Source organism: Eschrichtius robustus, chromosome 8, assembly GCF_028021215.1.
Source record: "Eschrichtius robustus isolate mEscRob2 chromosome 8, mEscRob2.pri, whole genome shotgun sequence".
Classification (NCBI taxonomy): domain Eukaryota; kingdom Metazoa; phylum Chordata; class Mammalia; order Artiodactyla; family Eschrichtiidae; genus Eschrichtius; species Eschrichtius robustus.
In genome coordinates this window covers 10,749,115-10,776,308 of record NC_090831.1, presented here as the reverse complement: position 1 = coordinate 10,776,308, position 27,194 = coordinate 10,749,115, and the positions used below count along the sequence as shown (strand labels likewise).

The 27,194-nt window shown below is 43.0% G+C and overlaps 1 protein-coding gene across 1 annotated transcript in view; it reads left to right on the top strand.

The window, feature by feature from the left end:
- The first annotated feature begins 1,946 nt into the window (after window positions 1–1,946).
- HECW1 (HECT, C2 and WW domain containing E3 ubiquitin protein ligase 1) overlaps window positions 1,947–27,194 on the top strand; it is a 249,366-nt gene continuing 224,118 nt past the window's right edge. Inside the window, exons 1-2 of the mRNA XM_068549881.1 lie at window positions 1,947–2,265; window positions 12,362–12,469. Of these exons, the coding sequence (XP_068405982.1) occupies window positions 1,977–2,265; window positions 12,362–12,469 (397 nt within the window). The 5' untranslated portion in view covers window positions 1,947–1,976. The remainder of the gene's footprint in view (window positions 2,266–12,361; window positions 12,470–27,194) is intronic.

Below are 27,194 nucleotides of genomic sequence, written 5' to 3'. Positions count from 1 at the left end.
TTTATTTATTGAGCACTCACTATAGTAAGAGCTTGGCTTGCATTATCTCATTAAATTCTGACAGCAACCCATTTACAGATGAGGAAATAGAGAACTAGAGAGATCAAGTAAGTTGTCCAGGGATACACAGCTTGGAAACTGGGAGGTGCGGCTCCAAATTTGCCCATAGTTTGGTCTAACTCATAAGATGTACTTGATTATCTCATTGAATCCCAAGTAGTCATTTTTAATCTCCATGATAATACTGTAAGATGCTACTAATGCACATAAAGTACGTGTAAACTGAAGAAAGGTTATGCTCTAGCAACAGCCTTCCTTGTTTTGGAGGTTTTACAAAGGTCTCTGAACAAAACCCCCTGAAGGATAATCAGGTTACTGGGATCCTCCTGGAGCTGCCCTGAAAAGGCAGCGTGCCTGTGAGGTGGGTGGGCTCTCCGTGTTTCCTGGGCTCAAGGCTGTGCCTGTCTTCCTGAGAGATGGACTCGTTTCCAGGAAACACCGTGGTCCATCTATTTTCATACTGTTGCAGTGACGAGCATTTTTTTTTTTTTTTTTAAACATAGGACATATGGTACCAATAGTGTGATGAGATGCTTTCTGAAGTCTGGTTTTTCCACCAATAGTAATTCCATGGTTACCACCAGTGGGGCTAGAAAAATTCCTAACGAAAGACTCAGATAATGAATGAATAGGCCCGCCATATGGCCATTAAGGCCCAAGACTCCAAATGCCAACGCTGTGCTTAATCAGGTTAATAGACTCTTTACAAATGCCCTGGTCTTGGAAGATGGAAAAAGTATAGGCCTAAATTACTGCTAAATAGACTTATATAATCTGAAGAGTAGACTGGTGCTGGGGTCTGGTCCTTGTGGCTGGTAAACAAAAAGTCAATAACTTGCTTTTGATTGATGTGTATAATAAGTTACAGTCTCTGGGATCTAAACTGCATGATTCAACACATTTTAAGGCCTTAATCTTCTCTTCTTGAAAACAAAAGTTTTATTGTTGTACAACAGCATGTACTTTTATAGCCAGGAACCCCAAAAATGTACATTTAAATCCCAATTGTAGTATACTTTGATGAAGTCAAAATCACCCTTGCTTGTTTCAAAAAAGAATCCCTTGTTCTAATTCCACAGGATGCCCCTTTCCCCATGTTTTCAAAGCTATCTGCCTCCAAAACAATCGAGTCTTAGCTCTGCATCAGCTCAGCTAGTTTTAAGTGCTCCATGTTGTACACAATAAAAAACATGCATTTTTTTCCTCCACAGATGCAATGTTTTCTACAATAACATTGGCTCTGTGGGAGACATGGTCCTCTGAGATTGGGTTTTAGTGAAAACGGTGGTGTTTGAAGATTACTAGGATATCTGAGATCCTTATAGGAATTTCAAGTGGTCCAGAGACATTCTGTAGAGTGAAAGAGCTGTAAATGGAGAAAAAGTGACTGCCTCACCCAGCAGGGACCGCCTCTAATTCTGAGCTGTGCGTAGGGTCTTGAATGCTGCGGGGATCACTAAAATGTGCAATGATATTAGCCATCATTTACCCTAAAGAAGGGTAAAATTGGATCCAATTGGATTTATGCTGGAGAACTCAAGAGATGGCACTTTGTTTGGGGGCAGTCACACCTCCAGGGCCATTCTGCAGATATTCCTGGCCTTCTAGTACTAAGCAGGCTAGAGGAGGCTGAGACCCCAGCAGAGCGCAAATGCACGGCCCCTTGGTGAGTGTGCATTTAGCTCTTGCCTTCCCCGCATGAACCAGAGCTGCAGCATTGGCCCCAAGGAAGATGCTCTCTGTCTATTTCAAATCTTCCTAAAAGGGCTGCTCTGTCCCAGCTGGCTTCCCCCAGCACATCCTCCCTTCCCTGTGAAAACAGTGACTGACGGTGTAGCCGGCATCTCCCGCCCCTGCTGACTGTCTGTTTACCCCGACAGAATCTGTACCAGAACAGGTTCTTAGGCCTGGCCGCCATGGCATCTCCATCCAGAAACTCCCAGAACCGACGCCGGTGCAAGGAGCCCCTCCGCCACAGCTACAACCCGGGCCAGTTCCACAGCATGGCCATTAGGACCGGCCCCCATGGCGCTGTCACCATCCCCCGCTCCACCAGCGACACCGACCTGGTCACCTCAGACAGCCGCTCCACGCTCACGGTCAGCAGCTCCTATTACTCCATAGGGCACTCGCAGGACCTGGTGATCCACTGGGACATAAAGGAGGAAGTGGACGCCGGGGACTGGATTGGCATGTACCTCATCGGTGAGTAGAACAGCACCTCGTGCCACGGGAATAGTGGTCTTAGCAGTGTGGTTTGGGCATCCAACAAGTACGTTAATTCATAATTCACTTTTACGGATGCTTTACTATTTCAGCAAACTCGATCATTTCATGAAAACGCACAATTCACAATCAAATGTGTTATACACCACATTCTAACACATGGAGGACCGCACATGAGGCTTCACCTGCCAGCTCTGTTCAATGGAAAAGAGTCATGAGATGGCAGGATGAGGTGTGGCTGAACCCAAATGTCATTACCATTTGCAACTATAGAAGCTCTTCCGCTTATGAGTAAGTTAATATGAGAAGCTTGTGTTTAAATCCATGTGTCTGCGAGACCAAAGCAACACCGTATACGCAACCAAGGTACGCACATGTATGTGGGGTAGCTAAGGAACAGTTGTGCTGGCTGAAAGGAGAGTGACTGGAGACAATAAATCTCACAAATTTGAAATTTTGAAGAGAAATTGACATGAAAATGTATTTCATCTATTTTACCTGGTGGAATCAGATGTGGTGAAAATTGACACATTCACGCTGGTAAATCCACAAGTGAAGGTTGTAATTGTTGGTGGGGTGAGGGGGCGGTTCAAGTTCAACCGAGGCCAGGGCTTCTGCATTCAGTCTGCACAACGAAACATTTGCACATTCAGGCACACAGTGCCGGATTTAACATCATTGACTATCAAAGACACCAAAGGATTGTTATGAGTATTTTACGACCGGGATCATTTTTATGATAAAATTCGGGGACTCTTGTCTGACTAACTAGCTGTCAGGGAAATTTTTTTGGCTCTTTTGGAGGTTTTGCAGTCAGTTTGGTTAGTGTATTTACAATACACACATTACTGTAAAGATGGAAAAACATAATTTTTGAAATTGTTACACAAATAGTGGTTACTCAACTAAATTGGACTTCCAAACAGGTAAAATTTAATTGGCTTTAAAATTAGTTCTGGAATCAGTGTTTGACTACCATCAGTCTCAAACAGAGCCTGCAAAAAAACAGACCACCAAGCACATTTTGTTTAGTCCATATTGCTTTAAATTTGGTTAGTTGTCAATATTTCAAAAAGTAGAGATTTCTTGCTGAAATCCACCTTTCTAGCTTCTTGTGAAAAAGCCCTCAGTTTGGCTGACTGAGCCCATAATTCCTGTGGCTCTAGTGGGCTGGAGTCAAGCGTTAACTTCCCCCTTTAGACTAGCCTGCACCCTTCAGTTTTGTCACAGGCTCCTTGCCACCTATTCCTACTTTAATGATGATGGTTACTTGTTCAGCACCTTAGGCAGTTAGATTTTTGGCCCCAGATCTAGTTTTGAAGCAGCTCTTCACAGCTGTACCTTCCTGCAGTGGTGTCAGTGGCATTTATTTCTCAAGTCAAGGAACAGCTGGAGTAGGAGCATGGCAGGGGGGAAAGGTGGATACCTTCATCCATGGGGAAGGGATGGATGGATCTGGAGCTCAGCCCTAGATCCAGGCTGGGGTGTAGATATGGGATAATTGGCCTTGAGAGTAGAAGAATTCACTCGTGGATTGGGTGTAGAAAGAAAGCACCAGAAGGTCCCTATCAGAGAGAGAGGCAGAAGAGGAACTCAAAAAGGAGATGGGGGCGTGATGGAGAGGTAGGACGAGAACCAGGGGACCACGTCATAGAAGATGAGAGAGAGGGTGTCTGAGGAAGGAAGGGATGGTCGGCAGGATGAAGTGTCCGGAAGCTCCATGAATGAACGAGATCTGGTGTTAACATGACATTTTGACTGAGACAGAAGTAAACACGGTTCATCCTCTGAGAATCTCAACTTGACAGTTTATTCTTCTCACAGTAGCTGCACATATATAACTGTGAAGTGATTTAATGCAAAATGCCAACACTTTCAGCAGAATAGCATTTCAAAAGCAACTTCCAGATCCAAAATTCTCCGTGAATCTTAAAAGTTCATCATTGGTGGGTCCTTAGTAACTCATCTGCCAGATTTGCCATGCCTTGCCAAAGAGCAAATCATAGAGCTCTGTGATTTCATCTAATCTGTCATTTCACAATTGAGGAAATGCCAAGTCAGTGGTTCCCAATGCCACACAGCTGCCTACCCTGAAGGCAGACCCCACAATGACCATGAGGACATCTTGGCACATTTGGGTGCAGTATCACGTACGGGCCATTCCACATCAGTGGACAACCTAAATGTCCCCGTGAGGCCAGGTTTGTGATGCTTTCAGCTCTGCCCTCCAGAGCTCTCCGGACAAACGTGACTTTTCTCCTGCCATAGTGAGTGAGATATCTGGATTTGGAAGGGGATGTGTGGCCTTGCTCACTGACACTGTCACCGAGTCACCAGTGCTGTCTTTAGCCAGGAACCCAGCGATGGGACAATAAAAGCATTACCATTACTTTCACAGCGAGATTGCATTTGTTTGCCCTCATTTATGGAGTGGTTCCTGAACTAGAGGAGCGTGACGAAGTGTTCTCTCCCCTAGTGACACAGAAAGGGGAAAGGTCCTGGGGTTTCAGTGACAGCTTGACCTGGCTTAGAATCATCCTCTGCCACTGGCTGGATGTGTGGCCTCAGCCAGGTAGTCACCAGAACTTCAGGCTCCTTATCTTCAAAATAGAGAAATAACTTTCTCAGGATCATTGAATGGAATTGATGAGATACTGTGCGTTTACTGCCTGTTGATCAATAAATTGCCTCTTGATTTAACTTGTCAGGTAGCTCTAGTCTCTGGCTGCATTATGGCAAATTACCCTAGTTTCCAGGCTTCATTCAGCCTAACCATGGCCCTTAGACGTGTGCTCAGTTGTTTCCGTTGTATGTTATAAACAAAAGCTTCTTACCAAACCCACAGGGACCTGGAAAGAGATCTGAATTGTCAGTAAACAGGCAGAAGCTTGTGATTTGGTCAAAAACAAGTACATAGTGACAGATTCGCTAGTCATCAGTATTCCTAGGAAATAGTTTTGCAATTATTCATTCAGTAATGCCTACTTGACTTTGACAAGTAAAAGCTCATTATTTGTGAGTCCTATACTTAGTGTTAAAGATTCAGCACACCGAGGGAACAGTATTGTATAACTGGGTTAGGATACATAAATTGAAGAATACAATTAAGACCTCTAACCATAAGAATGCTAAATTAATTAGAGCAGATCTATTCAAGTATTTTTCACCTCTTCATTTTACGTTCCAGTATTTTAAAGACTTTAATATCTTAAAACCCTCTTTAGGATGATCAATTTTTTTTAATAGCCATTCCTTTGACTCTGTTGGAAGGAGCCCTTATTAAAACTGCTGAAACATGAAGTAAGTATGCAATTAAAATTATAAAAATATAATTGAATAGGTAAAGTAGGCATAATATGCTCATAATTTGCAAAACTAGCCTTCTTATAAATTTAACATTTTAATAAATCATATCATTATTATACCATGCTATACCATGCTATCCCTATACCATGCTAGAATTTGCTCAGTAATTTAAATCATAATGAAACTAGAGTACATTCATGCATTTAAATTTCAACAAATCAAGAAATGATAACTCAGAGCAAAATTAAGATTTAAAATTTCCTAAAATGGCATCTTTGAAGGATCTCCATAGACTGGTGCCTGAGGACATATATTCTCTTCCATACCTTTTGGTTGCCTTATCTGTGTGAGGTTAGAGATTATGGTCTGTATCAAACTGATTATTTTTTAAATTTTTTGAGACTTCTTCTGTGACCTATCCCTGTTCAATGTTTATAAATATTCCATGGATGATCATAAAGTGTATTTTTGTTGTGAATAAGGTTCACTCTATCTATCTACCTACCTGTCATCTATCTAGAGATAAAGAATATCTTATATAGAGAGAGATATAGATATCTTATACATAGATATCAATATATACAAAGGTTTAATATACATGTATATAATATTTATATATAAATATTTTTATGTTATATAAATATACAGTGGTAACAGTTCCCATAGAACCATGCAAAACAGGACACAATTCGGATATGTACAAGTTTCAGCTCATAGGGTACCTCACAAAGCAAGGATCCTCTCTCTCTCTCTCCCTCTCTCTCGTGTGTGTGTGTATTTAAGTTCAATCACATAAACTGTATATTCTAATTTTCTGTCTCTTCCAGTTTTTTGAATGGAGTGTCTCAAAATCACTAGCCAAAAATTTTGTTTTAATTGATTCATCTATTTCTACCTTTGCTTCTGTAAGTTTTATACTTTGCAGATTTGATGCTGATTACTAAGTGCATGAATGTTCATGATATTTACATCTTTTTCCTCTACAATTTCTTACAGGTTATTATTACAGATCTGCCTGTGCCCCTTAGGCTATTCTTTGCCTTGAATTTTGTTGGGTTTTTTTTTTTTTTTTTAACTATTTAAGGCTGCTAGTCTCTCTGTTTTCTTCTGCTTCATATTTACTTGATCTGTCTTTTCTTTATTTTCAACCTTTATCTTTTTTTAAGTGTAGCTCTTTGTGTGCTTTTTTATTCTTATCTGGGTGTCTTTGACTTTTAATTGGCTAGAATAGCACATTTATATTCATTATACTTACTGTTCTATTAGAACTTATTTTTGCCATCTTTCTTTAGATTCTTTATTTACTGTGTTTTCTTTTTGTTTCTTTGGTTCTTCTTTTCTGCTTTCCATTGGATCTGTTGATCTCAAAGTTATACATTTTTTATTGTTCTTATGGACTGCTTTTAATCATAGTCTAGTGGGTCTCAATCAAGGGTAATTTTGCCTCCCAGTGGACATTTGGTAATATCTGAAGACATTTTTGGATGTCACATTGTAGGGGGTGTTTCTGGCATCTGCAAGGTAGAAGCCAGGGATGCCACCAAACAGCCTATAATGCACAGGACAGCTCCACCACAACAAAGATAACAGAGTTATCCAGCCCAAAATATCAACAGTGCCAAGGTTGAGAAGCCCTGCCTAGACCACCATATTCGCCACCATTTATTTTTTTAATCTTATCAATATCTCTTTTTCCAACAGACTAGTAGTTCATCCAGTGTAGTTTCATATTCCTTTGGTCTTCCAGGACTTTGATTTTCCAGATATGGACACTTTTCCTTTTATCCTCAATATCCCTTAGTCTGTCTTGTATATTTTTTGAACTTTTTTTCTAGAAGTGTTTCTCAATCAGATCTTCCGGCTTCCTAATCCATTTTTCACCAGAACTCATACACTATAGTAGGATAATGCAATGATGGATGAAGGCATGACTATAATAGCCACATGAATAGCACTCATATCCTACACATTAGTTTCAGTGGATTTCACTTATCACTCCATGGGGAAATAGTTCTATGGTTAAATAAGGATGGAAAAATCTGCCTACATTGCCCCACTTTAGAGACTCACAATATATATTAAAGGTTTGAGAAGCTTGGAGTAAGCAGCACACTTTACTTGGTTTAACCCAGCATTTCCTATACTTTCTTGAGCAAGAAACACTTTCTTATTTTCCAATATTTGCCTGTCAGGTGTTCCACTGTGGAAAGCCACACATTAGGAGTTATGGGAAGTTATAGAATAAGTACAGAAACCCAACCCTTGCCCTTAAGAAGCATTTAATGTGCTGAGCCTTAAAATGTAATGTTTTAGGATGAAAGCTAAAATTTTCTCTCTGGCTAGACACCTGCACACAGAAACTCCCAAAATGCTTCCTTACGGACATCAACTCTTGAAGAACTGAAGTTTTTCTTGTACATCAGGCACTCTATTAGAATATAGAAGAGCTGAAGCTGTGCTTCCTAATTATGGCACAACCAGTGAGAATACTTGTGTTCAAAGAAACAATCTGAGGGAAAAGCCACAGAAAACAGAGTGGCACTGATTTTTAGGGCTTCCCCTGCCATTTATCCTTAGATTCCCTTCGTAGTACAAGAGAACAGAGATTCTACATCCTTGGCTTTGTATTGTGAAAGGCAAGTAGATTCTCCCCAGATCTCCTGGCCTGCTATTTGGTAAATCCATAGTCTAGAGATAGTGGGAGAATCCTTGGAGATTTTTCTGAGATTGGTTATCAGAAGGCACAAGTTCCTCTGCGAAATGGAGGCAATGTTGTATTTTTTCTGTTGGGCTTAGGTAGTGGATCAATTCTTCCTTTAATTGCTTCTGTGCTCACTTGCGCATTCTGTTCTCAACAGCAATAGTCTTTGTTGTATACTCTTCTATTATAGATTAAAGTGTAGGAAGCACAGCTCTAGTTTTCATTTTGAAGAGAAAGCAAGATAAATACTCCTGGTTTCTTAGATGTGCTTGTTTCTGTAAGCTTCACTAGAACTTTGTGATTCAAAATTTTGCAAAGATCTTTTCTCTATTGTAAACTGTGGAGCAGGAGGTAGGATTCTTCATACTGGAAGAAAAAAGTATCATCCAGCAAATACAGTCTTTTTTTTTTGAGAAACTTAATACATCTCTATATGTTCTGTACAAAATGAGTAATGCAAAAAATTTAAATAGTACTGGACTAAGCTAATGTTTCAGGTTACTAGTGGTTTTGCACAGTATCATGGAGCTTTGCCATAGTGGGCCGTATTTTTAGCCCATACTATAAATATAAATAGCTGCTTATTAGATGTCTAACACTGTTCTGAGACCATTACCTGTGTTAGTTCATTTATTCCTCACAACAGACTTTGAGGTTGGGATTAATATTAACCCCATTTTGTAGTGAGGAAGCAGAGACACAAAGGGATTAAGTATAATGCCTAAGATCACATAGCTAGTAATGGTACCCTAACTACTTCTCTCAAGGCGGCTGTAGATATCCCTGTAATCACACAAACATTGCTCCTATAAAAACTTGTACCATGACAAAGGATGCAGAAAAGGGAACCTCGCAGTAGGGAGCCAGGGGGCTGCCATTCCTCAGTGTGATGGAGGGCAAGGCTTGGTCCCCATCATCCATCCCAGCCCTCTTCTCTTCTCCAGTGCCTTCCTCTAGTGTAGACTCTGGTCTCTGAAAATTACATCTCTCAGACTCCTGTGCAGCCATGTTCCAGATGCAAATTTGGTCCCTTCATTTAGATGCACCTGTGCAAGTTTGGGAAGGCGGAAGTGAGCTGGGTGGTTCCTCCTGATGTTTAGCCTGTGGTTGCCACAAGCATGGCTCTGAGAAATTAAGCTTTTCTATCACGGTGTCCTAGCGTCCCCTCACTCGCTTCCTGGGTGTGAACAGGCAGCCCTGTGGTGGTGGCAGGAGCCTCCTCAGCTTGCCACTGGCTGGTCACTCTCTTTGTGGGTGGAGAGGCGGTTGCTGAGGCTGTGCCTAGCGTCCATTTATCTAGTACCTAATTCTCTGCATAAAATCCCTTATTGCATAAAATATCTGGTCTGATTCTGTTTTCCTGCATCTGACCCTGACAGTACACCTGGATTCCCAAGCAAAGATTAGTAACTTCTGACAATTGGCAATACATGCCTTGGGGGAGGGAGCTGACCTCTCAGCACAGATGGTCCAGGCAAGAATACAGACTCTTCTATTTTCTTGTGTGATATTTGCTATGAAGTGTTACTGTTACAATAAGAGAATGGGATACTCATTAGGACCAACTGGCAGTCTCTTAAAACGTGTTTAAACCTGTACAGCGAAATGTATCTCTTAAAAGGCGTTTAAACCTGTACAGCAAAATGTATCTTGTTCTCTTTAAAAGGTGTGTTACTTTGCCATTCTCTTCGGTTTTTTCTGATTCTTCCCACTTACTCACGCCCATCCTTTTTTCATTTGTGCCCTTGTGGTTCCTTGATATTTAACCCATTCTTATACCCACTATCTTCTAATGAAATTGCCTGTTTTCTTGAATAAATCCTCAAATCTATTCGGAACTTCCTGAGAACATAGGCCCTGTCTTATTCAGCAGTATATCCCCAGGATTCAGCATAATAACTAGAGTGGAATATAAATACTCAATACACATTTACCTAGTGCATGAATGAACACCCCCTTTCTAGGTGTTATTCTATATGGATACCTGACCATGACTATTAAAGTGAATATTCTGGTGATCAGAGTGGATAAATTCAGGAAAATACCTCTCCTTGGAGAATTGCCATAATGAGGCAAATTTCTATCTGGGTACTGAAGACCTCGGGAGCTAGGAAAACATTATGCCTTTTTTTTTGCAGAAATGAGGCAATTACTGTAAAAGACGTATTATGCAATCATCTTAGCAGCTGAAACAGGGCTGTGAGCACACACTGTGATTATAAAGACAGACAAATTTTGCAAACAAGTGATTTTCCAAGGGATACAAACAGTTCCTGCTGTTAATGAGGCAGGGACGGTGTTACTCTGCCTGATCGTCTCGGCCAAAGAAGAGGCAGCCAAAAACTTTCAATCGACTTAGCAGGTCACAAGCACGTTTACCACTCATCTCACGTAATCCACGCCCCCCACCCCCATGAGGTCCGAGTTATTACCACCCCCCCCATCTCGCAGAGGAGGACCTGCTGCTGTAGAAATGACAGTATTGGTAAATGGCTCAAAGGTCCTTGGAGCTGGGTCCTTTCGCTGTAAGCTCTGCCCTCTTTCACCTCCTCCTCTGTTTTCCAAGTCCAGCCAGATGCAGGAAGCGAACCTCAGAATATTTCAGCTGCAAAGAGGGCAACCATGACCTAGCCCCTCTCTAAAGAGCTGGGGCTCTGGGCCTCCCCTCGGGAGCTCCTGAGTTCCCGCTGTCCCCCCAACCAGCGCAGTGGATTGGGACTCTCAAAACATGGTTGTCTCACAGCTTCAGATCCATTTAGCTCAGATGGTTCCTTTCTGGGTGAAGTGGGAACTGCAAGGGCCCCATCGAAGATTAAGGTAAAATTCATATCCCTGTCTTCGCCTACACTGAGAACATGAGGTCTGGAACCAAGGGGGAGGCAGTCGGCTCGGTCTTCACAGATCTGTCCTCTCTAAGGATGCTGCCTTGCTCTCTGGACACCAGCTTGAAGAAGGACATTGATGGGTTGCAATGTGACAAGCAGGGGAAGGGCAGGGGAGGAGAGGGGCACAGTCCCCGCCCCCTGCAGCTCCTCTCAATGCTTGCACGGCGTAGGCTCTGCCCCCCTCGGGCCTCGGACACCCCATGGGGGCCTTGCTGCACCCTTCACACACCCACCTTCCATCCCCACCCTGGCAGCTCCTTCTCATCCCTCAGCTCTCCCCCGACCCCCTGTTGGCCTTCCTACTTGTAGCTTCTTGTCAGAGCAGTCCGTTCTTTTCCTTCCTCTCCCCTCTTACAAGTTGTAATAATGCACTTATTTCTTTACTTAGTGTTTAAAGTCTGTGTCCTCAATTGTTTGTGGTTTTAGTTCAGAAAGGTTTTGCCCAACACCGTGGCCCCTGCACCTTCCCAGCCTGGCAGATGGTTGGATCTCAATAAGTGTCTGTTGAAGGAACAGATGAATGCATGGCTGCATGAAGGATGGATGGATAAATTTATGGATGGTCCCCAAGTGTTGGATGACGATGGGTGTCCAGACTGGAGAAGAGATCATATAGGGTGGGGCCCGTGAGAACGGGGCCTCAGATAGAAAGTACAGTTGGATGTTTTCTTTATACCTCATTCTCAGACCCAAATAGGGACCAGTTAATGAAAGCTTTAGGAGGGAGATTTTCACACTGAGATTCCCCACGTGTAAGAGCTATTCAGAAGTGAAATGAGGGAACTCCCTGGCGGTCCAGCAGTTAAGACTCTTGAGCTTCCACTGCAGGGGGCTTGGGTTCGATCCCTGGTTGGGGAACTAAGATCCCGCATGCTGCGCGGTGCAGCCAAATAAAGAAAAAAAAGTGAAATGAACTGCTGTAGAAGCAATTTTTTCTCTGTTTCTGGAGGTGTTCAAGAACCAGCTAGATGATCACTTGCCAGGAGTGTTGAGGAGAGGGGAAGAGATTCCCGCATTAAAATTCTAAAATTAGAATTCTCTGATTCTATGATTCCAGGTGCTTTTTCTTCTGTTGAGCTGGAGGTGGCATTAATATCCTTTGCTCTTTTTATTATTTTTTTCTAAATCTGCCGTTAGCTGATGTGTTTCTCTACTCTGCTTTCTTTCTTTCCTGGGAATATAGATGAGGTCTTGTCGGAAAACTTTCTGGACTATAAGAACCGTGGAGTCACTGGTTCTCATCGGGGCCAGATCGTCTGGAAGATTGATGCCAGCTCTTACTTTGTGGAGCGTGAGTACCTTTCCCATTCCTGTTGCTCGGGATGAAGCGGAATTCAACCGCTTTGCTCTTGTGCTGCATTGCCTCACTTAGAAATGTGCCATATGTAGAAGAGGTGGATTGAATGAGGTGCTTAAAAGACAGTGAGTAGTGAGCTCTAGAGCAGTTGTGTAATAGCCATCCACACCAGCCCATGGCCCTTAACTTTCTCTCCCTGGCTCCTCCAGGTGCTTTCCAACTTTGTGATGGTTGCCCCTTCTGTATGCTGTTTTCCAGTTTGGGCTTTGCTTAACCCAGTTCTTCAAGGCTTCTTGTTCCCCGGTGTGTTGGGGAATTCCTCGGGATGGGAACGATACATTACTACCACCAATCTGTTTCTTTGATTCCTGATCTACTGACATTTCTGGATGGTTAAACTCATCATCATGTATCTTATTTTATATTTTCTAAAATTTTCTGCTCTCTTTGAAAATAAGTCATTTTCGCAGTTATGGAAGGAATTTTTCATAGGTCCCATACTGGTGCATGAGGAAATATCTACATGGGCCTCACATTTGCCACCCAAAGGAATGCACGGACTATCTATAATGTACCCTTTCCCCTCCCACATGGGTACTGGAGAGTGCTAAGTGCACAAATCCCTTCGTGCATTTTCTGGTTCATAGCAGGTATTCATTCAGCGTAACACTTCTGAAAGGAAATGGAATAGTCTGTTGTTCCAGCTGCCTTGTTCTCAGAGGAAATGACACGTGGCCAGGCACCTAAAGTTGTCTATTTTTTTAAAAATATTTTATTTATTTGTTTATTTATTTGGCTGCATCGGGTCTTTAGTTGTGGAACGCGGGATCTTTTGTGGTGGCACGTGGGCTTCTCTCTAGTTGTGGTGCGCGGGTTCCAGAGCACGCAGGCTTGGTAGTAGTTGCGGCAGGCGGGCTCTTTAGTTGTGATGCGTAGGCTGTAGAGTGCGTGGGCTTAGTTGCTCCGTGGCATGTGGGATCTGACCAGGGCTTGAACCCGCGTCCCCTGCATTGGAAGGCAGATTCTTAACCACTGGACCACCAGGGAAGTCCCCCTCAAGTTGTCTATTATCATTTGACTTGTAGCTCACGAAAAGCTATCCTCTAGCATGTTTTGCTCCCATTTGTTTTTCCAGATGAAAACTCTCATTTTCATTCACTTAATAAACATTTTATAAGACCTACTGTACTCCAAAGAATAGAGATTGGAGATGAAAGGCTCAGTGTCTGCCCTCTAGATACTTATGGTGTCTCTGCTCTGGGAAATGACACAAATGCCCCTTTTTTTGCATTGGCACATGCAGAATGAGTAGACAGTCAGGAGGTTTGATACTATCAGATGTAGAGGGGACAAGACTTTATGTTATGTGGTTGCTGACCTTGACTTTGCGTTAAGCATGATGAAACTCCCAACAAGAGAGTTCCTTTTCCTTAATACTTACCTCCCCGACTCTGGCTCTTCTGCACTCCATCCTGCATGCTGATCCCAGACAAAATGCCTTAAACCCAATCCTGCTACCATGTGCCCCCAAGCCTCATGGCTGCGCTTTCACGCTACATCAGCTGAAACCTCTCTGCCCAGCTGCCAAACCCCAACAAAACTCATCGCATCCCTCAACCCTACTTCTCCATCCTCCCCAGCAGGCCCTCCTTTGCCCTAGTCATGCCAGCATCTTCCCCTATCCCACAAATGGCATCATTTATCATAAAGAACATGGGCAGGCTTGATGTGGGACAAAGAGATGGGCTCCAGCTAGTGGTATCTAATATGACTTCCCAAATGCCAGTAAGAACAAAAGAGGTGAAAACTTGCATTAGCAATGAATATTAGACATAATTGTTGACTGTATGCCCCAGTCTACACTGGAAGTTCAGTGGGAGAGTCCTTCCTTACTACATACCCATTTTGTTCTTTTGGGTTTTAACTAAATGAGAAATAGACATAATTCAGGGTCATAATACAGTATCAGCTCAAGATGGTGCAGGCATAAACACACCTTGAAGGTTTTTTTTTATCTTTTTAGAGTCAAGGAAATAAGTATTAAGGATAATATGCAACCTCATGACTCTGTCTTCATTCTGCATAAGCCAATGTGAAAAAGTAGGATTTGTGTGTAAATTAATCTAGCACTAGTACCATTCCTTTCAAGGCAGTTCTCCAAGATTTCTGGGACATATAGAGCATTTCCTGTACATTCAGCTCAAATAACAAACCATTTAACATAATTGTCTTCAACAGCAGTATGAAGACACACTTTAAATATCATTAGACAGGTATTATAATGTAAAATCAGCTCTGTAAAATACATAAAATGTTGTCATAATTGAGTGAAAGTGTATTCAGAGTTGGTGAAGTGCCAACATCCTAGAATAAACAGATAGTTTGCCAAGTCATATTCAAAATAACTAAAAGTTCAGCGCTTTAGAAAACTGACATGTTTTCAAGTGCAAACTTGAGAAGACCCCACTCCACAATACACCTCTTGGACTAGCGATACCTCAGTGCTTTCAGAAAATGGATGAATTTCCATTTTGCAAATATATCAAATGAATGAATAATATACTAAGAATGTATTTCTGTACAAATGTAACATAATTTGTCAAAAAGTAAAAATTCATTGAGACAAAGCTTAACTGAGTTTGCAAATGATTGTACTATGGACTCAGGGCACACAAAAAAATCAGATAAATTAAAACAATAATGAATTATAGGAGTCTGAATGCATTAAAACTGTATATAACACTTTTGGAGTCTGAATGCATTAAAACTGTATATAATATGCTATAAAAATTTATATTTTTAATGTGAAATAATTTGCATTTTCAAAACTGTTTGATGGAACAAGTGCCAAATTAAGGAACAGGAAGAGACTGGATGTACAAAATGTTCTAATATAACTATCAAAGTGTATGCAAATCAAAGCATCAAAGATCCTCTTGCTATAATATAAAAATGCAGAATTCAGGCCATTATCCAGAAGGTTAGAGAAGTTTTGTTACAAATCACAAGTAAGCTCTTCACGGTCTCTAGGTAGTAATAAACACATTAATCTAATTGGTAAATTAGACGTTCTTAAAATAAAAATAATTTTATAAACTTTGAACATTAAATCTTGAAGTACAACAGAAGGTCATTCTAAGTGGGAGTTAAAATAATAAATGAGGTTTTGTTTTGGTTTTTCCATTTTTCTTTTTCTTTTTACCTTTTATTACTTCCTTTTATGAAAGCAGAGGTATATCACTGATTACCTGGGATCTATTCTAATAGCATATTTCTTTCAGAGTTATGATTCAATTTAGGATTAGGTAATTGCTATTGATTTATATGATTTTTTAAAGGTCTGATTAAATCAGATTTTGAAAGTACCCCCAAATTAGAAACATTCAAAACAAATACTTTCTGTATTCTCCAAGGAGTTACAAGCATGATAAAATACAATAGAAAATAACTCCTGACTCGTTTCCTTTAGTCCCTGCATAATTTCTCCCTGGAGGGCACTTGGCTATTTGACTATAGTAATAATTGTTGTAATATGAGAACTGTAAAGATGCAAATTTTAACACTGACAAAAGAAAGAACTAGTGAAATTTTAGCTTTACCTATCCTGACAAAATCTTACAATGTTGTATTATTATAGTAACTCAAATGTTATACTTTAATGTGTGCAGTTGGGCTCAGCGGGCCAGTCTCAAGCCTTCAGGAGCTACCGCAGTCTTTGTTGACTGTGTGCTCCCAAAACAAACTTATGGTTACCAGGGGGTAAGTGGGGGGGAGGGATAAATTGAGACATTGGGACTGACATCTACACACTACTACATATGAAAGAGATAACTAATAAGGACCTACTGTATAGCACAGGGAACTCTACTCAATACTCTGTAATGGCCTATATGGGAAAAGAATCTAAAAAAGAGTGGATATATGTATATGTATAACTGATTCACTTTGCTGTACACCTGAAGCTAACACAACATTGTAAATCAACTATACTCCAGTAAAAGTTAAAAAAAAAAGAAGTCCTTCAGAATCAGGGCTTGCCTTGCAGAGAGCTGTTGATTATGCCGGGAAGGTATCTTTATTTTGATCTCTGGCCCAGACCTGTTATGTGTAGCTCCCTGTTCATTGTCACTCCCCATTGCTAGCAGGAACAATAGAGTAGTGGGTCTGGAAGGACAACTGATTACGGCCAAGAGAGTTTCTCCCAAAGGGACCTCCTTTCTCTACCCACCCTTGTGTCAAGTCATGTAATCACGGTCATGATCGCGGCCTTCTCACAGCTGTCCTGGCATAAACCAGAAGTCTGCAGTCATTTCGACTGCTCTGTTTTGCCGTGGCTTCCTGCCCACTCCGTACCACTGGTCATGCATCCCCTGCAGCTCAGACCCTCACGTTCAGCCCCTTCCCCATCTCTGCCCTCGCTTCCAGATTCACACCCTGACTGCTACCTGCTCTGATTTCATCACTCCCTGCATTTGTCAGAAGAGCGAACCTCAAACCCCTTCTCAGTACATCATTTCCCAGTCCTTTTCCATCATGTCCTCCCAAATTAAAAAATAAAACACAGTGGCCCCTGAATACACATAACAGCAGATCTAAGCACCTAGTCCTGCTGTAAGTTTTTTTTTAATTTTTATTTTATATTAGAGTATAGTTGATGAACAAAGTTGTTAACAACACCCCTTGAGAGTGGCAAGGTGAAATGTACACAGGTCAGGGTTTGTCTCCTTTCCCCACCCTTCAGCAAGTGGCTTCCCAGTGAGAGGCCTGTGGGCTCATTTTCTGCCCGGTGTGGCCCCTGGACTCTAAGGCTCTGTTCCTTCATCTGTAAAAGGAAGTTAATGTACAATCCCCACCGGTGACCCCATGAAGACTGAGAAAGCACACGTGAAGGGCCAGGCACGTGTCTGGTACAGCCAGGTGTGCGGTATCATGAGAAGGCTTTGAATTAGGGATTGCAGTGCATTCCTCCTCTGGGAATGGACGTGGTGGTGTCTTGGTGACAGCTGGGAACTGAATGGCTTATTCTGAGAGTTTCCTGTGGGGAAATCCTTTGCAGCCAAAGTTGGAGACCGATGGGCACTGAAGGAAAAGCAGGGCTCCAGGGGAATTAGCTGACTCCCCCTCGTTAGCACTTCTGGCTGGTGCTTTCTCCTCTGCGGCAATGCGGCAGAACCAGGACAAGCCGTGCTGGAGCCAGAAGGCCACCCAGATCCGCCCAGAGCAGCCGCAGGGATCCCGTCACGTCAACAATCCAGATGGTTCAGGTGACACGTTAGTATAGCTTTTTATTTGAATCTGGACATATTTCCACCAGGACTGCTCTGGTTTTAGAACCGGTATGGCTAAGAACTGCACTGTGGGCTGCCATTTTCAATCACTGTTTTGTTCTTTCCGAGGAGCTATGTCTCCTTTTGTACTGCAATAAACGTTTGAGCCATAGGCTCTGTGAAAGTCTACTTGGAGAGACTAAATTGTAAATGTGTATCATAATCTTAGGACAGTCATACCACTTCACAGGTCTTTCTTTAGGAACAAGTGCGCCTCCATAAATATTTGCATGATAATGGCTATTTTATTATTATGCCATCTTAATTTTACTACATAATTCCCTGGAAGCCATGACTACCCCCATCGCTTAGCCAGGTTCACACTAGCCTAAAGAGAAACCATGGTCAAAATTGCACTCTACACAATCATAAAGTAATTTCAGTATTGCTTCTGTTCTTACTTGTCTTTCTTAAATCTTGAGAAAAGAATCTACAGTTCACAGCAACACTCCTAAAATGCGTTCCCTCTTTCACCTGTGTCCTTTGGCCACACAATTCCCCTGGTGTTCCTCCCCGCTAAACTTCTCCATAAACCTTGCTCACACGCATGCTGGTTTTCTTCCCTTCCTTATTTCCAGCACATTTTGCTTTAAAAGCCTAAATGAAGTAATCTTGCTAGAGAGAAGCCTCCTGGAGTGGTAGAAGTAGGAACCCAAGCCACCAAATACACAATCACTCACACTTGAGCAGACCAGAGTGAAGTGGTTGGAAATATTCATACAGTAATAATGTCTGGGCTGCCAGAGGCCAACATAAAGGTGCAGTGGTTCTGACTGAAAGGGACCAATGAGACAATGGGAGTGTGGCAGTGGGAGGGCAGGGGTCCAGGTGGGAAGCAGGACATAGGAATGAGGGGACACACACAGCCCGCACATCTTCAGTTCACCCAGGGTGAGGAGCCAAACTGTTGCGTGCAACCACCTCTTCCTAGGTCAAGTAGTCCATTACATCTGGGGCATCAAAATGCATCTTTAGCCCACAGATTAAATATCAGACCATTAAAGAGTGACTAAGCATTGTTACAGAGAACAGCTAGAAAGATACAACCAAATCATTCAGTTCAGATTTGCAGCAATATAGATAGAGCTGACTTCTAGTTAGGTGTGTGTCAGATTCTCCCAATGAGATGAAACCTCTAAATCGACACAGATAAAGGGTCAAAGCCCTAATAACCCAAACTGAGACTTTTCTACATTTACCTTGAGTTTCCATTTCAGTAAGAGAACATACAGCCTCCCCTGCCTCTCTGAAGCCTACACTGCCGGAGGCCTGCTGGGGACTGTGCTGGTCTCCAGGGGCCCTGATCTAGAGGTGAAGGCTTGGTCCCTGCCCGCCACGGCTCTCACATTGCAGGAGGGGGGACAAGCACCTCCTTCTTTTTGTCCTGTGGCAGTGAAGGGGACCACCAAACCTGGCTTTGGGGCCCAGAGTTGATCACCACCCACGGATAAGAGGAGCCCGTAGGTGGACTTGGCCAGTGGGAAGGAAGGACTGGCCTTGGGGGCCAAGAGGTAGAGAGATCATTCTAGGCAAGGAACAGCACTTGCAAAGGCACGAAGGCATGCGGAGGTGAGAGTTGAGGGTGGAGTCCTGAGAAAAAGGAAGAGAAGGAGAAGAAGGAGGAAGGGATAGAGGTTGAGGAAGCGAGATCATTGAGTGTGGAGGGTTAAGTATGGCCACAAGTTCCTTGGCATTCCTCTCATCAAGAGGCCCGGTCCATGTCCCTTCCCCTTGGGCCTGGGAGGGCTCTGTGACCCTGTCCTGGTTTCCATGCTGAAGTGAGGCTGTGCAGCTTCCAGGCCAGGCTTTCAGAGACTGGTGACTCCCACTTCCTATCTCTTAGAACACTCGCTCTTGGAGCCCTGAGACAGCTGTGCTTTCACAGTGGCCATGTGAAAGTTTGCATGGAGACAGCTGCTCCAGCCATCCCACCCAGGGCACAGCAGAGGGCCAGCCCAGCTGTTACCCATGGCAACAGCATGCAAGACAGCAAGAGAAAGCTGGCCAGCTGAGCCCAGTCACCCCACAGAACTTTGAGAGATGATAATACATAGCTGTTACGTTTTGGGTTTGATTGTTACACAGCAGTAGTAACCGTAGCATCAGGGAATCCAGATAAACAGGGCCATGGAAGTCAAAGGCAGGGAAGCTATCAAAGGGAGTGTCATCAACAGGACCTGGTGAGTGCCATCAGAGGACTCACGGGACATGTGGTCTAGAATGCGTGGCGGAGGGTTGGCACGTGGGGCTTGTGGTGATGTTTGCCAAAAAAAGTAATTTAAGGAGCTGATGAGAAAGACTGCAGGCCCAAGAGTTAAAATGGTCAGTTCAGATTGATCCTGGGTCTGGGCCATGAAAGTCCCTAGTCCCAGGAAACCTCTCACATGGGAATGGTGAGGGCCCCGCAGTAAATCTGTGTCTATAGAGAAGAGGCAAATTGTGTGAAGCATCCTCCAGGAAGGGTGGCTGTGAGAGTGACTCTGAGGGGGCAGCATGAGAAACGGAATGGAGATGGGCTTGAACACATGTAAGGACTGAATGCAATGAGCCTACAAGTAAGTGCTCTCCTTTATTTAGGATATCCTTCTGTCCATTTCTTGGCAAGGATCTTACATCCTTTTTAAAATTTTTTTTAATTTTTATACAATTTTTGAAGGTTACTTTCTATTTGCAGTTACTACAAAATATTGGCTATATTCCCCCTGTTACACAATACATCCTTGAGCCTATCTTACACCCTATAGTTAGTACTTCCCACACCCCACCCCTATATTGCCCCTGCCACTGGTAACCACTAGTTTCTTCTCTATATCTGTGAGTCTGCTTTTTTTGTTATATTCACTAGTTTGTTGTATTTTTTAGGTTCCACATATAAGTGATATCATACGGTATTTATCTTTCTCTGTCTGACTTATTTCACTTAGCATAATGCCCTCCAAGTCCATCCATGTTGCTGCAAATGGCAAAATTTTATTCTTTTTTATGGCTGAGTAATAGTCTATTGTGCATGTATATATACGTATACCACAGCTTCTTTATCCATTCATCTGTTGATGGACACTTAGGTTGTTTCCATGTCTTGGCTGTTGTAAATAATGCTGCTAAGAACATTGGGGTGCATGTATCTTTTGAATTAGTATCTTTATCTTTTTCAGATATATACGTAGGAGTGGAATTTCTGGGTCTTATGGTAGTTCTATTTTTAGTTTTTTGAGAAACCTCCATACTGCTCTCCACAGTGGCTGCACCATTTTACATTCCCACCAACAGTGTACAGGGGTTCCCTTTTCTCCACATCCTTGCCAACATTTGTTATTTGTAGACTTTTTGATGATAGCCATTCTGACAGGTGTGAAGTGATATCTCACTGTGGTTTTGATTTGTATTTCCCTGATGATTAGCAATGTTGAGCATATTTTCATGTGCCTCTTGGCCACCTGCATTTCTTCTTTGGAAAACTGTCTATTCCATTCTTTGCCTGTTTTTTAATCAGATTGTTTAGGGTTTTTTTATGTTGAGTTGTATGAGCTGTTTATATATGTTGTGTATTAATCCCTTTTCAGTCGTATCATTTGCAAATATTTTCCCCCATTCAGTAGGTTGTCTTTTTGTTTTATCAATGGTTTCCTTTGCTATGCAAACCTAATTAAGTTTAATTAGGTCCCATTTATTTATTTTTGCTTTTGTTTCCACTACTTTAGGAGATGGATCCAAAAAAATACTGCTATGACTTATGTCAGAGTGTTCTGCCTATGTTTTCCTCTAGGTTTTACAGTATCCAGTCTTACATTTAGGTCTTTAATCCGTTTCGAGTTTATTTTTATATATGGTGTTAGAGAATGTTCTAATTTTATTCTTTCACATGTAGCTGTCCAGTTTTCCCAGCACCACTTATTAGCTGCCTTTTCTCCATTGTATATTCTTGCCTCCTTTGTTGTAGATTAATTGACGTGGTTTTATTTCTGGGCTTTCTATCCTGTTCCATTGATCTATGTGTCTGTTTTTGTGCCAGTACCATATGTTTTGATTACTGTAGCTTTGTAGTATAGTCTGAATACAGCCTTTTATTTTATGCTGATAAGAGCACCATGAGTTGGGTGCCATCACCATTGCATTTGAGGAGAAAACAGTCTCAGAGACATGGTAGTTTTTGTGGCAGGTGATGGAGCTGGGATTTAAACCAGGCTTATCTGCTTGTGCTCATCAGCCCAAGGGAAGGGTCTATGGGCATGCTGGAGATGCGGGACACAGAAGGGACGTTTAATGAACTGAGGCCCATGAGGAGTTGGAAGGAACAGGATGCAGAGAATAGTTAAGGAGTCCAACCTTTCCTGGAAGCCCTTGACCCACTATGGACTTCCAGTCAGAAGTGTGGGTGGGGCAGGATGGGGACGGAAGAGAGGGAAGGAAAAAAATGTGTTATGCTGACCACTCTGTGGTGCCCCTTTTCCTAATCGGAAGGGAAAGAAGACGACACAGGAAGAACTCAGGAGTGATTTTCACTTATACAGACGTGGTGGAGTCAAATTAGAACTCTACAGAACAGTTTCTCTCCATCCCCCTCAAAGCCACTCAGTACACAGAATGAATCTTTTTTACTCTAAATTGCAGACACATGGAGCTAGAAACAACCAGGGCTACAGAGGCCCTCCATATCTCTGCCTCCAGAGAGGGCTTCAGCAAGATAAGGAGGGAGTATTATGCCCATTTTAATCTCCATGAGACGGGAACAATAGCTTTCTCATAAAGGCCTGTGGCAGGCCAGGGCAGACAGAGGCCAAATTGGCAGGAAAGTATGTGGGGCAGACAAGAGAAACTGACCTAACTAAGATGCCGTGTCTGGACCTACAGCCAGCTATCTGAAGGGCATGGCAAGCTCATCGCCATAATGTCCAATTAGACACAGCAGATGGGCATGAGGTGGCTGCAGCCATCCCAGGAGGGTGGCCTGTGCTTGTCCCTGGGGAATCTGTGCGTGGCTCACAAGGTCCCACCCCGGGGCTGTCATTTGGAGGTAAGGCTGCTGTCCTGAATAGAGGAATAATAATAGTAATAGCAGCAACTAACTATCTCTAAGCTCTCCCAATGTGCCAGGTACCATGCTGAGTGCCTCATACATCTTGCCCCATTTAATCTTCATGAAAACCCTAGGTGGCAGGTATTATTTTTTTTCCTTTTTTGATAAGGAATCTGAGGTCCAGGAAGACAAATGCAGCTGGTCCAAGATTCACAAGTAACAAACAAATGGTGGGGTCAGGACTTGAACCCAGGCAGTCTGACCTCTGAGCCTGCTCTTGGGCCACTATGATGTCCTGATAAGACTAAAGTTGGCCAGAAGGGTCCCCACCACTAAGGTGGAGATTCAGTGCAGAGTTCTGATGCCATGGAGGGCTGGATACCAGGTAATACATTGCATAGAATTCTGAAGTTGGAGTCAGTGCTGGGGGCTTTCCTCCCAGAGCAATTGGCAGGGAAATTATCTGGGCATCAAAGTGGGAACCCATTTGTCACTGGGCTAGCAAATCCTTAACTAGAGGAAGGAAAGTCAAGATGGTTAACATGGCCTTCCTCCCCTCCAGATGATTCTGAGTGGGGAGCTCCATAGTCCCCACCATAAAGAGCTGTGAGAAAGTCAAACGAGAAGACAGAGGCTATCCAAGATTTCAGTCACTTCCTCCCACACAAATCCAGAATCTCCTTCATTTCAATGTATTTGTTATATGTGTATAAATCCAATTTGTATACACATGTTTTAAAGTATTACTTATTCCCTCTAGAAACTTTGAGGAAAATATCAAACATCATCCATAATTTCAGCAAAAATAACATTTTTAAAGATTTTTGTTGTTGCTGGTAGCATCTCCCCTTAGAGGGGCTTAGTAAGTATTTATTCAGTTAATGAATGAATGAATGAAGCCAGTGCTCGAAACACCTGTGCAGGAAGCAGGAGACTTGTGCTCAAGGGCTACAACCATTATGTCTTATCTTTCCCACCAATGGCCCCTGAGCCATCAGGACAAAGAGACAGAGAAACACAGATGGAGGGCAGAAGCCAGGTGGTCTCTGGTCAGACCCACAGCAAGAGGGTACCACCAAGAGAACAGAGTCAACTAACCTACCCAGCTTCTTGGAGTATGGAGGTGGCAGAGAGGTACCACCTTTTAAAGCAGAGGATTCTGCTCTCTAGTGAACACAGCTCAGTCCACGCTGGAAATCTGACCAAACACTGTAGCACCTCCCCCCTTGATTCGGGCCCAGGAAGTGGATGCTAGAAGAGCAGTGGGAAGGGGGAATTTTCCCTTTTTCCACTTCATTCTTCTCTTTTGACCCCCTGAGCCTTTCAGCCAAGTCCTTTGTCATGCACAGCTGCAGAGTTCTTGGTGAGGACAGAGAGCCACAGAGGTCAGGGAGGTCCTGCCCGCACACTGTGTGTACCTTCCCAGACACTCATCACTGCCCCCATACGTACCTGGAGCCAGTTCAGAGGTCATCCCCAGGAGTCTCTGACACTAGCCAAGATAGGTCTCTAGTCAACTCCAAAGCCATTTTCAAATGATGACAGCTATACTGTCCACACCAGCTTTGGACAGCCAGGAAAGAGTTCAGAATCCAAATAATATGGAAAAAGTAAAAACTCCTCACAGCAAATTCTCATGTATCACACTTGCCCAAAATTCCAGAGTTGATATGGTACCCAAGAATACTGCAAAACCCATCAACACCCGTAAAATCTAGAAGATGCAAGCAATGCCTCATCCATTGCAGCAGCTGCTAATCTAAGCCATGTTTCCCTCTTTCTAAGCAAAACCAGAGTCTGCAGCACCTGGTCCGTATTTGTGCCCACATTGCTATTGCCAGCTGTTATTGGAGGGAAGAGGGCAGACAAAACGCAGAAAGGAAAAAGGAGCTAATTGTCTTTAACCTTCACCAGAATGAATGCCAGTTTCTCCCAGGTTGCTCAAGGCCAATGAGCTTAAAATCCAAACCAGAGAACTTGTCTAATAAGTGGGGAATTGTGTCTTATGCTTCCATCTCCTTGGGAAAAAATAGAGTTATAAATACCGCACCCTCTACCAGAGAATGACATATAGGAAGCACTCCTACTTTTATACAAAATCTATAAATTTGAGCCCATGGACTTAAAGCCTTTTCATGGGACTCCTATTCCTTATATTTAAAACCTGTTAGTCTCTTTCTCTCTCCATGAATAGTTATCCTTGAAAAAAAAGATTTATTTTACAGTGTGAGTTTTCCGTAACAGAGAACACAAATTTCTAGTGAAAACTAAACCTTTAAGGCCTGGCCGAGGCTTTAACAAAGGAAAATATAAGTAGTAAAAGAATAGAAAGAATATGGAATATTTTTCAGAGGGGGAAGAGTGGATTATGTCAAACTTAAAAAAATAATAATAATAGAAGGGAAACAGTAAAAAGAGTATGGGAACATGGAAAAGAAAGAATAGTTAAAATAACCTACGATTAGACTTCATCCTTTTCACTAGCGTAATCACCGGCAGTTCCCAAATTGGAGAAAAATACAGACAAACTCAATGTTAAGAAACATCAAGACCAGTTAAGTGGAAGTCCTGGGTACTTGACACAGATGAAGTGACCACAGTGACCTTACAACAATACAAAGCAAATGCTTACAAGGGTTGGACTCTTGAAAGAAGACCGAGCCCGCTCTCCGGGATGGAGATGGGCAAGACTTCCTTCCGTCTCCATCTTTCGGCTCCAGCTCGGCTCCCGGCTGGACCTCCGGTGGGGTTTCCGGCTGCGCAGCCCCTGCAGCGCCCTCTGTCGGCAGGTCCTCGGAGGCCAAGCGAAGAGTAGCAGGAAGAGCCCTCGGCGTGCTGCTGACACCGGCTGAGGCTGGGCAACAGGCAGGAACCTGGAACTCAGCAAAGGGATCAGGAAAGGTGTCCTGAGAGCCCTCGTACGAAACACGGGAGGATGATACGAAGCTTATAGGACGCTCCAAGCTGTCAGTGGGCACCAAGCTAAACTGAGTGCATGATGGGAATAATTTCATAAAGCCTTATTCTGGTACCTAGAGGAAGGGTAGAAGCGAGTAAGTGGTAGAGTCAGTACCATACAAGCAAGAGCCTGAATTTGGTGCGCAGAGGGTCTTCTATCACCTCTTCCACCTCCACACACTTTCCTCCAGGACGGTTCTTGGTCATCTGGTATAGACACATCGCTGAGTCTACCCAGAAAAAGATGCTGAAATTTCCAGTTCAGCCGAGTGGCCTACACATTCTAGACAAAAAGGGAGCCCCTGCCAGCTGAACAAAGGCAGCACCGTTAACCTGCGTTGATAGTTCCCAGGTTTTACAGGATGGCACCTGTGCCTCCATCATCACTTTCTTCTCTAACAGCCCTGACACTAACCTGCCCAGTCAAAGCATCTCATGTCTGCAGACCCTTCCCAGTTGACCTCCACAAATCAGCCAAATATTCAAGATCAATGCCTCCACTCAGACTTGGGTTTTTCCCAAGAGGCAACAATTCCAGTAAACCCCAAACCTGCACTTTTTTTTTTTTTTCATGAAACCCACACCAATGGAGTGCAGTGTTCCTTTTTCAGAAAAGGAACTTGCTTGTTGTAAAGGCTGCTTTTTTGGTGTCAGGGATCCCTTAGAGGGACCCAGCATCCAGTTACTGTATCCCAGGTCAGAATTGTTGACCTGAAACAAATAGACTGCCAGATATTTCTCCAGCAAAGATCATTTATTCAGGATAAGCAAAGAATTGCAACCACAGTTCAGGGTCTGCAACCACGGTGAGCCACTTGCAAGTCCCCCTACAGCAAGGGCAGGAGAACACTTTTATAGAGAGGATAAGGAAGTTGGAAGGGCTGTAGTAAACAAAGAGTCCATGGCTTTTCATTGGCTGAGTCCTTGCCAGGAAAGAAGAGGAGGCTTTCTTCTTCCTGTTGGGCTCTGCTGTCACCACAGGGCAAGACAGCTCCCCTTTCTGGTTTCCTAACTCTATTTAATGTGGGTTTCTGTTTATTAATTTTTTATAGAATCAACTGCAACTGAGAAAAGCAGCAGCCAATCCAATATGCAGCATGCCAGATGGCCTAGCATTTTTATATGTGCTTTGAGTTACCAAGTTCTATGTGCCAGGAAGCCAAAATTGTGGGTGGGTGGGTTCTCTCAGGGCCCAGAACTACAGGTTTGAGTGTTCCCAGACTGCAAAATTCTTCCCATAGAAAACTATGGTCATTCAGCCCCATCTGCAGCTGACCAAGTTAGTCCCAACTGAGCATCAAATTGTGAGAAACTTTAATGATGTCTCCTAGATTCAAAGGGAAAACTGGGCAGGGAGAAAAGAGAGGCACTCTGAGAGGAAAGGGGGAATCCAGGTAAGAGCAGTTTTTTCCCACTA